Below are 12,842 nucleotides of genomic sequence, written 5' to 3' on the forward strand. Positions count from 1 at the left end.
AGGTTAGGTTGTCTTAGGTTAAATTAGGTTAAGTAATGTTAGACTTGAATAAAATACATATTAAAGTTCTTAAGGCCCATGAAAATTAATTAAGAGGCGTATTCAAAATGTTAAACACATTTTAAATAAGAAAAAAATCAGGTTTTTGTCATTTAACAGATGGTAATTGTAGAGAAATACAAAATCAGCAATTCCCTATATAATTTTGTTTAGGTTAGGTTATCCTAGGTTAAATTAGGTTAAGTAATGTTAGACTTGAATAAAATACATATTAAACTTCTTATGGTCTATGAAAATTAAATAAGAGATGTATTCAAAGTGTTAAATATATTTTAAATAAGAAAAAAATCAGGAATTCTTTATATAATTTCGTATAGGTTAGGTCAGATTATCTTCACAGTTGTAAATAAAAATTGAGGAATTCTCTGTATAATTTAATATAGGTTAGGTTAGGTTGTCTGAGTTTAGATTAGGTTAAGTGATGTTACACTCGAATAAATTCAAATCAAACCATTTATGGCCTATGACAATTAACTAAGAGATCTTCACAATTGCAAAGAAATACATATTGAGGAATTCTCTGTATAATTTAATATAGGTTATCTTGGTTTAGATTAGATTAAGTGATGTTACACTTGAATAAAAATCATATTAAACCATTTATGGCCTTTCACAATTAACTAAGAGATAGATCTTCACAACTGCAAACAAATACAAATTGAGGAATTCTCTGTGTAATTTAATTTAGGTTAGGTTAGGTTAGGTTATCTTAGTTTAGATTAGGTTAAGAGATGTTACAATTGAATAAAATTCATATTAAACCATTTATGGCTTATGACAATTAACTAAGAGATCTTCACAATTGCAAAGAAATACAAATTGAGGAATTCTCTCTATAATTTAATTTAGGTTGGGTTGGGTTAGGTTAGGTTATCTTAGTTTAGATTAGGTTAAGTGAGGTTACACTTGAATAAAATTCATATTAAACAATTTATGGCTAATGACAATTAACTAAGAGATGAATTTAAAATGTTAAATATGTTTTGAAGATGAAAATACTGAGCATTTTGTCCTTTAACAGATCATAATTGCATTATCTATGTAGATCTAAATATTTACATGTGCCGCAGTGTGAATTTCACTTTTGTAGGTACGTCGGATTCTCAATAACAATAGCGACATGTGTATACGATTAGAATAAACAAGTGGACGTGCCGGAGCACTTTCATCGCGCTTAGCATAAAAATTTGTAAATTTCGAACGTACTGCCTTCAAATATTTATTACTTTAGAAAACGGCCAGATTTGCGCTTGCATATTTATTCTGGCATTATGTACAAATTTCGAGTATGTGATCGTCACCTTAATTGCGGTTTCTATGTGTTTGTACATTCAACTTGTGCGTTTTGCGCAACCATTTTCGATACGAATTTGGTTCAACAGTTTTATTTTGTTTTTTCGACCAAAATCGCACATGTTCATGGTTAAATTGGCCGTTTGGTAACGTTGTTGCACAAAATTAGTTACACATTGTGCATAATTTTATTTTTAATTTGAGGATTTTACTTTAATCACAGATTAATTCTCACGAAAATGAAATTTTTTGTGGTTTTTGTCGTTCCAACTTTCTAAGTAATTAAATATTTTTGCATGCACAATTTTTCCTGTAAAATCCGATAGATTTTTACATAATATGTAATTAGTTCATATACTGGTTCGATTTTATTGTTACAGTTCACTTTTATCTTTTCCTTAATTTCTATTCCAGCATATGGGTACTAATCTGAAAGATAAAACTACATATATGTAGGTTTATGCAATTTATTGTTACATTTTTAAAACATTAACACTTTCATTACGCATTTATAATGATTAATTAATTAATTAATTAATCTACTTTAATCTGGGAGAAAGATGAAATTGACTGAGCATCCTCAGATTTTGGAGCAGAATTTCTTTTCTCTGAATTTGTCTTCACAAAACTAAAACAAATCATACTAGTTGATAATCAAATGAAAAATTTAATTAATACTCACTTGTAGTTGCCTTTTTGTGACTTTTTGAAGCACATTTTCACTTCCACTTCTGACGTTCAAAGTTAATTTGATGCAAGTTATGTAGTGAACATTTCGTTAATATGTACAGAATTTTATGATGTTTGTGAACAGATAACGTTAATTTATATTGTGAATCAGCATCTAACATAAGAAAAATGAGATATACTATTTTTTACTGGAAAACTAAATGAGTTAAGAGTTTTTTTTAGTAGGTATGTTAAACTGAAGATAAAATATTTAAATCAAATATAATAAATCAAATACTACTTTTAAAGTTAGTTATTTTCTTTTATTTTTTTGTTATTTTCAATGTCAACGTCCAAATAAAGTGGCCAACCGTTTTTTGATTATAATTTTCATAATTGTAATAGAATGATGGTCTAACTAAAATAAGTCACCAATTTTGATGCTAGGAAGTTCATTTTTGGCATACACATTAATAAATGATATTCCTATAATGAGCCATTATTCGTACTCCCAAATTTTATACAGGGTGTTTACGTTTAATTTTGTACACCTTAAAAAATACTGAAAATTTCTGTTAATATTTATTTTATGTATAGGAAATGCTTATATCAATCAAAAGGTTTTTTAATATTCAATTTAATTGAAAATAGCAAAGTTATTGATGTTGTAAGGTGTATAAAATTAATCTTAAATAAAGGAACATCCTGTATAAAATTTGGTAGTATTAATAATGTGTCCTTATAGGATAGTTTTTGGTTAATGTAAATGCCAAAAATTAACTTTCCAACATCAAAATTGAGAACTTTACAGACATTTTAGTTAGATCATCAATTTGTCAAAATTTTTAGAACAAAAAATTACACTGACATTATTTAACTTTCTTGGTAAAATCACTATTAATATTCAATTTAGCTAAAAACAACAAATGTTATAAGATGTATAAATTAAATCTAAATAACAAACATTCTGTATAAAATTTGGGAGTATTAATAATGTGTCCTTATAGAATGGCTCTTAATTAACGTGAATATTAAAAATGATCTTTCTAACATCAAAATTTAGGACTGTACAGACATTTTAGTTAGATCATCAATATTTCAAAATTTTTAAAAATAAAAATTAACAATTTTACACTGACAACATTATTTTACATTTTTGGTAACATCTCTGTCAATATTCAATTTAATTGAAAGCAACAAAATTAATGATGTTATAAGATATATAAATTAAACATTGTGTGTAAAATTTGGGATTTGGGAATTTGGGTCCTTATAACAACAATATCAAAATTGAGAGACTATAAATATGTCAAAATTGTTAGAAAAAAAAAATAATTACTCAATATTGGGTTTAGGTATCCATTTTACTTTCAATTATATGTAGAATTTGAAATCTAAAAATATACAGGGTTTTCCATCAAAAATAACAAAGTTAACGCCACTTCCGGTGAAACTGGAAATAAAATTTTAATAAAAATAAATCAAAAAAGTAGTTCCTGTCAAGTTATAATTGCTATAAAAAATTCCAACCAATATCTTTTTCCGTTCTCAATAAATTTCTGATAAAATCTAATAAAATTAGATAAATCGCCTTGTATATGGTAGTATGAGCTCAAAAACTGAATTAAACGATTACTCCCTTTCAACTTTTCAGCTTATTTAAAACGAATAAATCTGTCACTTCCGACGACATGATTTAAAACAGTTCAACAGCGACAGCCGATGAACAAAATTCCTAAGACATTCCTGAAATCCCAGACGCAAAAGTGAATCTGTCTCCACCTGTTTCGTTCTACGTCTCTCGCAACGGCACACGAAACAGGTAGGAAGAGACGTTGGGATGCGGGCGAGGGACCTATAAATTCGTGGCAGTCCTCCCCGACCGGGTTTTAAACGGCGGGTCGCGTCCACGGTATAACACGGTCATCCGGATCCGATTCCATTTCACTTTGAACCCGTTGCGAGACCACGATCCTTCTTCTGCTTCTTCACTTCACGCGTCCGCAGTACGTTTCGGATGCTTTCACCGCCGCATCTCGTACACCGTTTCGCGTTTTTCGGCTCATTTGTTTGTGTGTGATTTTTTTTTTGTTTGGGGTTTGTGACTGTTTGATAGTTTTTTTTTTTATTTATATATTATTTGGGATTTTTTATTGGATTTTACGTTGTTTATGGTGAGAAAATTATTTTTTTAAAGTCTACTTATGTATAATTTAATATAGTAATGGTTAATTTAATTAATATTTTATTAATTATTGTACTACAAAAAATATAAAGAAATTAATTACAATTTAATTAAAAATTGTGGCGACTCATTTTAATATTATTTTTTCTTTTTGTGAAACATTAAATTGATATTGAATTATTTCATTAATTACTGTACTACAAAAAGTATAAATAAATTAATTACAATTTAATTAAAAATTGTAGACTCATTTAAATATTATTTTTTCATTTTGTGAAACATTAAATTGACAATGAATTATTATTATATTTTGTATTAAACAAAAAATATATATAATTATTAACTTGTATTTAATTTTTAAATACACTTAAGATATTTTATTAGTCTATTGATCTTAATTGATTAATAGAATTATAATTGTATTCATTTTTAAATTTTAACTTATGTTATGTTACTTTACTTAAAAATTTATAAAATACATATATGAGAAGTTACATTTGCCCTCATTATTTCACTTATGCAATTTTGAAATCATATGGAACATATGAGGGTTCAATCATGAGGAATACGTAACGATATTGTTAATAGAACAATTCTTGTTGTTTTGTAACGTTTCCGGATAATTTCTTCTATTTATTTACTTTTAATTAATATGTCGTATATATAGAAATAGTAACATGTGGATAATGATTAAATATATTATTATTGAGATGAAATAAAACTAATCAACGTTATAAATGTTAATAAATCAGATAATTTATAAATCACAACTAATATATTTTATTAATTAATAGTTTAATGACTTTAATAATTACTTGTAAATAAATCATTTAATATATTTAGTACTTAACAACAATAAATTGTTATGACACAATAAAATTAATTAAAGATACACATATATGTTAATAAAATGTATATTTTATGTTCTACAATTATATATAATTATTTTTGTTAATGAAATTCGTCTAAAATTTAATATTCATTTAAAACTAAATCATTTACTATACTTACTAATTAACAACAAAAAATATTAATATTAGTTAAAGTTAAAAATATATAATCAAATGAAAGTAAATAATTTTTCAATTGAAATTATACAGTTTTTGTACCTCTTATTAAAATTCAACAATTTTTTTTTCTGAACCATAATTATATTAATTTATAATAATTTCTGTTCCTATAAAACATATTATTGTACTAACAATTTTTTAATTTAAATATGAAATTTAAATTATACGTTAAAATAATAAGTTACTACGTGTTCGTGATTGTTTTGTGAAAATGGACTTTTCTCTTTTTGGAAAGAGTGGTTTATAATGGATTTTATGTCACTAAACCTCATTACGTGTAAATGAACAATGGATTCATATTCCAAGCTAAAAAGAAAATTTTACCCACGAGTCTTCAACATTTTCTCAAGAGTTCAATATGTATAAAACACTTGCTTTGTTTCTTCTTTTTAAATTTTGTTTGCTATGTTTAATATAATATTTTTTACAGTAAACACATCTCTTAAAATTCTGCTGAATGCGGTGAACAATGTCCATAAGGATACACTAGGATTATTTGTAATTTTAGAAGAAAATCATGTCGAAAAACAAGGTAAGTACGTTTAATTATGACTTCCAATAACCAAAAATTAAAAAAAGTAGGTTGAACAAAACACAGACAAAGCTAATCAATGAAATTAATACCTTAATAAGTTGACCTGGTAATATTTTTTTCACGGCTTTTACCGCCCAGACCGCAAAAATAATCAAACGAAATATTCGTACTTTCTTTGGGCCAAGAAAAGCGAAATCACATATGAATTTGTGGTAATTAATGCTTAATCCGTGTCAAGTGATTCGTTTCCGTTTACGGAACTGGTTTTTGATATTAATAATTCAGGTGCCTTTTAAAAAAGTTAATAGATTTTGCTTATTACCACTTTAATTGATATCGAACCCACAAAAAACTATTGACAACCCGAAAAATATTATTTGTATTCAAAACCATAAATTACCTTTAACCAGCAAAAAGTAATTCCACAAATTGCACCGGCTAATTATTATTTATAATCTTAATCATATAGAAAGTTCAATTAAGGATTTTCACCTGTGCAACGTGAAAAACGTTTTGGTAAAATGAGGTTTGATGTTACATGACACCGTACATCCGGCCATATGTGACGAAAAATGCACCTTAATCGAATTTCGGACGAGTACATCAGTTTTCATCGTAAATTCACTTTCTCGCATTCGTCGTCGAAAGGTAATAAATAAATTTTTAATCGAATGAATCGGTTCGTTAATGCAAATCTACTCGACCAAATAAAAAATTACTAGCTTCAATTTAACGGTTCGCAAACGAAACACGAAACACGAAACCGTAAAGACCACACAGTTACTTGTTTGTTGTTTGTGTGAAAAATTTTTTTAAGAACAATCAATGAAGGTTTGGTCACTCCATAAAAATTTCTCTCCCAACAATTAATTGTATGACGATCAAAACAGCGTTCAATAAACAAAAAACTGTTTAGTCTCAACACTACGACTAACAAAACGACGAGGAGTTTCTCTCTTTAAATCACACTAATTGTGCTGCTCCTATTTTTTATGTTATCAATCCTCTAACCCGAACCACTTACATAATTGTGTGTTTTTTGTTGCGGATGAATGTGGCACACGCAAGCAGAAAATTACTATGATTCAAATTGATAAAACAGCCAATTAATCGGCATCCTCCTTAAATTAAAGGAGACAGATGCCATAGAACAGATGGCGAATTGGATCAATTGAAGGTGTCATTAAGACACCACCGATTTCTTCTATTCAATTTTTTGTGCGTGGTATATTTATAGGGCCGATAAAATTTTATGGGTGCCTCGGATTTCTAAACGTTCAAAAAATGAAGCAGTCCAATTAACACGCCTTATCTTCCAATCCGATCCAATAAATCGGCATTGTTCTCACTTTCTGGGAACGAAACTCCTTCCTTATGGGCAAAATTGAGGATGTGACTGGTTGTAGGAAATAAGGAGAGTGACATCATTCAAGTGGTTCTCTTAATGGTCTAAATGGATGCACAAGAAAAGTGAAATGACATCCATTCGCAATGGAGAATTTTAATTGACGGTCGTTCCGCATTTTATGGTTCGTGTCAAGGAATTTCAATGCCGATGACACAACAACGCTCCAATAATTTAATTTGTGGCTCATTCGTTGCAAGAACTAAGTACTAAAATGTACTTCTGGTCAAAATTAGCTTACCGAGATGATTTGAAGTGCTGAAATTGATATACAGATGCGACTTGTTTTACATATTATTTATTGTCCGAGATCCTACTTTCATAAAAGTCATTCAGCAATGCAAAATGCTTTCATCGCGTCTCGCCGTGTAAAAAGTGCTGTACAATATCCATCTCGAAGGTCTACTTAGTTCGAGTCTTTGTGGGTCATGCGTTTTATTTGCCGCATCTTCGATATGCTCATATAATTGAACACCTGCCATTATTTATATTGTTTTTGTCTTGTTTCTCTTCTTTATCCCATTTTGCGGGTGTAAACTAATGAAAATCTTGTTTATCTTTGTAAGCCCATAAAACTGTACGAAAATGGTATATTAATGTGGATGGAAAGTGAGACAAAAAGACTGTTTAACTCAAGTAATTAGTATGTTTCACTCATTACTTTGCTCTTCATTAATACAATTAGCACCATGCTAATGAGTGTCAAACATATTACTACCTGCTACTAACTAATTTTTAAGAATTTTAGTTCAACTTAATTTAACTTGTGTTGATTTTAACTTTTCTTTCACAGTAAAGATAATGTGACAGTTCTAATTGCAGTAATCCTTAGTCTGAACAGTATCGTACATTGAAATCTTCTGTAAAATAATAATATTCTGTGAACTGGGTTATCTAAATAATTTATCTCCATTTACCAATTAAATAATCCCCAGGAAATGATTTACAAGTCGGTATTTGTTATATGTGAAAAACTTTTACCACGATCCAATCGTTTGTCTATTAAACCAATTTAATAAAATCAAGTAATTATTGATGTTAATTATACTCTAACAAAAAATCTTTTGTGTCATTCCAGGCCCTATTCCTTTTAATTCTTCTGTTCACACTAACAGCCGCAGAAGAAACACCAAAAGAATCAGAAGAGCGAATCGACAATGACAAAACAATTCTTAAAAAATCTGAATCGTATCAGAAACATCAACAAGAACCATCGTTCATTTCGAAAATAGCCAACTGGCTGTTTCCTTTTGGTGGTGATTCGGAGGCTGCGGCAGCCGAACATCCGCAGTTCAGGTATCTGCCTCCACCACCTCCGCAACACGCCTTCGGGTTACCCGAGAAGGAATGCAACCCTTGCAACAAAGAACCTTGGATTCCCATGGCCACCAACAACGGCCACCACACCGTCATCAACTTCGTCCCACCTTCCGGCTCCCACATCACCCACCTACAATCGGTGCATCCGCCCCCAAATTTGTACGGACCCCCTGATAATCAGTATGGTCCACCACCACCACCGAAGTTCATTCAGAAATTGCCCAATAAGGATTATAGTGGTTTCGGTGGTACTTCTAGTGGTTTTGGAGGTAGTTCCCACAGTGGTTTTGGAATATCATCCCATGGACCAAGTGCTACGACCTTGCAAGATTTCATAGTACCTCCCCCGCTGCATTTGAAATCTCACAGTCCTTCCTATAGGTTGAACAATAAGTACGGGCCTCCGTTAAAAACATCTCCAGGAATTTACGGACCTCCAAAACCAGTTTATGGACCTCCTAAGCCCGCTTATGGTCCTCCCAATTACAAACCTCCTTCAGGACCTTTCGGACCACCTTCCAGCCAGTACGGTCCACCTTCTAATCAGTACGGTCCTCCCCCAACTCCTTCAAATCAATACGGACCTCCCCCAAGTCCTTCAAATCAATACGGACCTCCCCCAAGTCCCTCAAATCAATACGGACCTCCTCCAAGTCCGTCAAATCAGTACGGACCTCCTCAAAGTCCATCAAATCAATATGGACCACCCCAAAGTCCGTCAAATCAATATGGACCACCTCCAAGTCCGTCAAATCAATATGGACCCCCACAAAATCAGCCTAGCCATTTCGGACCTCCACAAAACCACTTCGGTCCACCAACAACTCACCTCAAACCAATCTTCGAAAGTTACGGAGCGCCTCCAGACATCCGTCCTCCTCCGGTAAGCGGTACTTACGGAGCACCGTCATATCTGCCGCCCCAAAAATTGGTGCCAACTTCGCCGAGCGCCAATTATCCGCCCCCACAACCCGTTCCTTCGGACAGCTACGGCGCACCCCTTGGGCCAAACGCCGCTGACTACTACTTGGGACAGAACGAGCAGTTATCTTTACCCAGCGGAGACAATCATCGACCCATTCCTTTGCCCAATTTGAGTTTGCGACCTGTTGTGCCCGTTCGGGAACACGTCAACTTTAAAAACGTTCCAAATGGACAAGACGACAGTGTACAAGTTATTCCGAGTATAAACGTGGCTGATTATTTGTCATCAATAGAACATCCCATCAACGTGATTCAGTCGCCTTTGGTGGAGGTTTCAGTGAAAGACGAAAGCAGGAATCAGTTTGAGAAAGAACCGTCGGACTTGAACGAACCTTTACCTCAAAATCAGTACAGTGCGCCAGTTCAACATTTGGACAACCAACATAATGACATACAACAAAACGTGGAAAATGTTTTGTATCAAGAACCAAGGAATAATCCTGAGCAATTGTTCAACTTAGGAACTCAGTATAATCAAAATGAACCTCAAGTACTTTACAACGCCCCTCCAGTGAACTATGATCATTTGCAAAGTGCCCAAAGCAGTCAGAAAGAAAGTTATGTGCCTAAGTTGAGTCAGAATCCTATTGTTGTGGAAGATGCACATGCTTCCGCTTCCAGTTACAACACCACCTCCACAAATCAAACGAAAAGAGACAACGGAAAGAGTTTAAACAACTTGGACGCCTTCAAACCCATTTCGAATGAGGTGAATTCGGACGTGATCAAAAAATTGTTGTTGGATCAGGGAATTTTGGGCAATCCCAATCACGAAATCATCGACATTAAGAAGGTGAACGATCCTAAATTCACTGCGCCTCCGGCCAATTATGCAAATTGGTCGCCCAGTGCGACAATGGCAACTTCTTTGAGGCCTCCAAGTCCTGGCAAATCCACATGGTTGAATCCTGTGAGTTCAACCACGAAGAAACCTAAGCAAATCCAGATAATCGTGCCATATATAACTAACAGGAAGCCCGTTTATGACAAACAACACTTTTATCAAAAGACGCAGACTCCTAAATCATTCTCTAATGGTAAGTTTTTATTAATTTTTGACAACAGTGTTAATAACAATTGTTTTAAGGGGGCTACACAACTTTGGTGCCGGTTTACACTCCACCACCGTCGACTCAAGAATCAGTGTGGTCGAAATTCATGGACAATTTTAACCTTGCCAAAGCACAAACTACTCCTGTTTACAACATACAAGATCTAATAAATAGTGGAAAGTCACAAAGTCAGTCACATCAAAACAACTTGCCTTACGACATTATTTCTCTTCAGAAGAACATTGATCATTGGACACAACAAGAATATTCCGGCAAATTTAAGGAAAAGAACAAACAAGTGGATAGTACCAAACAAATTCCAGATAGTTTCTTCACAACTCAAGCACTGGAAACAACAACTGTGCCAGAAGAAGTGACTTTCGAAAGCGCTGAGACTAACAACAAAGAAACGATTTTACGCGACCTTCTTAAAGACATCGAAACAAACTTGATTCTGTCTGAAACCACAACAGAAGTCACCAACTCCACGAAGCCCATACCTCTTCCTTTCAGCACCCAAGACCAAAAATCCTCGTGGGAAGTTGCCCAAGTGACCGTCTCCCCATTGACAAAAGAAAAAGTGTACGTGGTAACCCCGCAAAGCTACAAATTCGATAGTTCAACGCCCGCAACCGCCTGGAGTATGGCACCTAAGGTGAAAAACGGAACGGTCAACGGACAGGGGACGTTTGAAAGTTCCAAGTTCAGCGTCAGGGTGGAAGCTCAGAACAAAACAGGCAGGGAATTGGTCCATCAGGATGGACAGAACTCCGTGAAGGTGGTTTACAGCGAATGGCCACACTTAAGTAAGCGTACCATTAAAAACAGTTTAATAAAATCGAAACTGCAAAACAATCAGAACAATTTCCCATGGTCGCAATTGCGCTCGTTTCCTGTTATGTCGCAAAGTAATATTTTCCCTTTGGACATTACAATTTTTCCTTTCAGTTTAATTACTTTATTGTTGCACCGAAACAGTTTATTAGAATTATTATGCAACTGCGTAACAGTCCATCGTTTCGCAGTCGTTAATTGTATGATTTTTTTATCTGATTTCAGTAAACAATTTGCAAACGACGACCACACCAAAGCCAACTTCAAGACATCCATTGTTCGGCCTCATGGACCTATCTTCGTACACCCCACCAGCCAACTCAACGGTGCAAACAATTTCGGGACATTCCAAGGTTTGGACTTGAACAATTTCCCTTTCAAACACACGTTGAAACCATTTTTTCTTCTAAACATACCGTGGGCAAGTAAAAGTAAATTCAGTAATTAAGCTCGAAAATTATAATACTTAAGCGCAGCAATCTCACGTACCCATATGACGTTAATTGTGCACACGAAGACGACGAAATGGTGGAATGGTAAATAGTGAAATGATGCCCATAATGTTTCGTGGCTTATTGGGTTAGCGGCTCGTGAGAATCACACTCGTAATTAACTCATTGTTATCGCGGCGTGTGTTCATGAAACTTTTCCTTGTTGCGAAGAAATCTCTTCGACGACGTGCATGATCAGATTTTTTCTGTTAATCATGGCTATTACATTCAATGACATATTATGATCAATTTGTCATACTTAACTGTGAAAACTATTTACGGAGGAAACGATTAATAACACTTAAAATGTACTTATGAAAATTAGCTGAAAACGTATTAAAATATAATCAGTCCCTCGTACAATTTCCAATTCTTACTTTCCTCCTGGTTTTTTTATAGGTTGTAACTGTCGTCACTCCATATACCACGGCTAAAATGAAGAACAAAGGGTCCTCAACGACGACGACTACGACGAGTACCACAACGACAACAGAAAAAATTAACAACTCCCATTGAAGACGCTGATTATTGTAAATAGAATATAACTAATTATTTATCTGGGTATTATACATAAACATTAAAATTTAATTTTATACGTTCTAGTGATTTAAACTGACATAAAGTTGGTTTTACTATTATTTTATGTGTGACGCATCGTCAATTTAGTTTTATTAGACTTGTATATAGCATATTAATTTATTTAAAAGTATTTTAAATTATATAATTTGTGTATCTACAAAAAAAGGACATACATTTAATTATTCTTGTCAGTTAGCAGTTACCATTGATGATAATAAAATTTAGTTTTGTGGATATGCAGATGCTCTCTGAAAATTACTTGTAGTATTTTATAATTGTGCACAATTTATTTTTGTATATAATTATATGTATTTATTTTGTATAATAAAATATCTAAGACATTGATCATTGATTTTTTTAATTAA

The 12,842-nt window shown here is 32.8% G+C and overlaps 1 protein-coding gene and 1 long non-coding RNA gene across 3 annotated transcripts; one reads left to right on the top strand and one right to left on the bottom strand.

Annotated features, from left to right (window-relative positions):
- Positions 1-1,804: 1,804 nt before the first annotated feature.
- Positions 1,805-2,126, bottom strand: LOC126266269 (uncharacterized). The gene is made up of 2 exons (XR_007548701.1): positions 2,036-2,126; positions 1,805-1,981 (listed from the first exon to the last, which is right to left on the bottom strand). It is a non-coding gene; the product is annotated as an uncharacterized LOC126266269 (long non-coding RNA).
- A 1,780-nt stretch (positions 2,127-3,906) lies between these two features.
- Positions 3,907-12,778, top strand: LOC109605067 (uncharacterized). Of its 2 annotated transcripts, none has more exons than XR_007548674.1 (6): positions 3,907-4,196; positions 5,708-5,809; positions 8,296-10,558; positions 10,609-11,379; positions 11,633-11,828; positions 12,298-12,374. XR_007548674.1 is itself a non-coding variant. In XM_049969710.1 (6 exons), exons 2-6 carry the CDS (start codon positions 5,795-5,797, stop codon positions 12,412-12,414), a joined length of 3,294 nt encoding a protein of 1,097 aa, XP_049825667.1. In that variant the 5' UTR covers positions 3,909-4,196; positions 5,708-5,794; the 3' UTR covers positions 12,415-12,778. The 2 variants fall into 2 exon arrangements, 1 of the variants encoding a protein (XP_049825667.1); XM_049969710.1 differs by having other exon boundaries at positions 3,909-4,196; positions 11,633-11,760; positions 12,298-12,778.
- The last annotated feature ends 64 nt before the right edge of the window (positions 12,779-12,842 follow it).

Source organism: Aethina tumida, chromosome 7 (genome assembly GCF_024364675.1).
Source record: "Aethina tumida isolate Nest 87 chromosome 7, icAetTumi1.1, whole genome shotgun sequence".
NCBI classification, from domain to species: domain Eukaryota; kingdom Metazoa; phylum Arthropoda; class Insecta; order Coleoptera; family Nitidulidae; genus Aethina; species Aethina tumida.

Excerpts from the sequence above, each read along its gene's own strand:
- LOC109605067 (XM_049969710.1), top strand. Across the intron at positions 10,559-10,608 it reads TCCTAAATCATTCTCTAATG|GGGGCTACACAACTTTGGTG; the intron begins GTAAGTTTTTAT and ends AATTGTTTTAAG. Across the intron at positions 11,380-11,632 it reads CAGCGAATGGCCACACTTAA|TAAACAATTTGCAAACGACG; the intron begins GTAAGCGTACCA and ends ATCTGATTTCAG.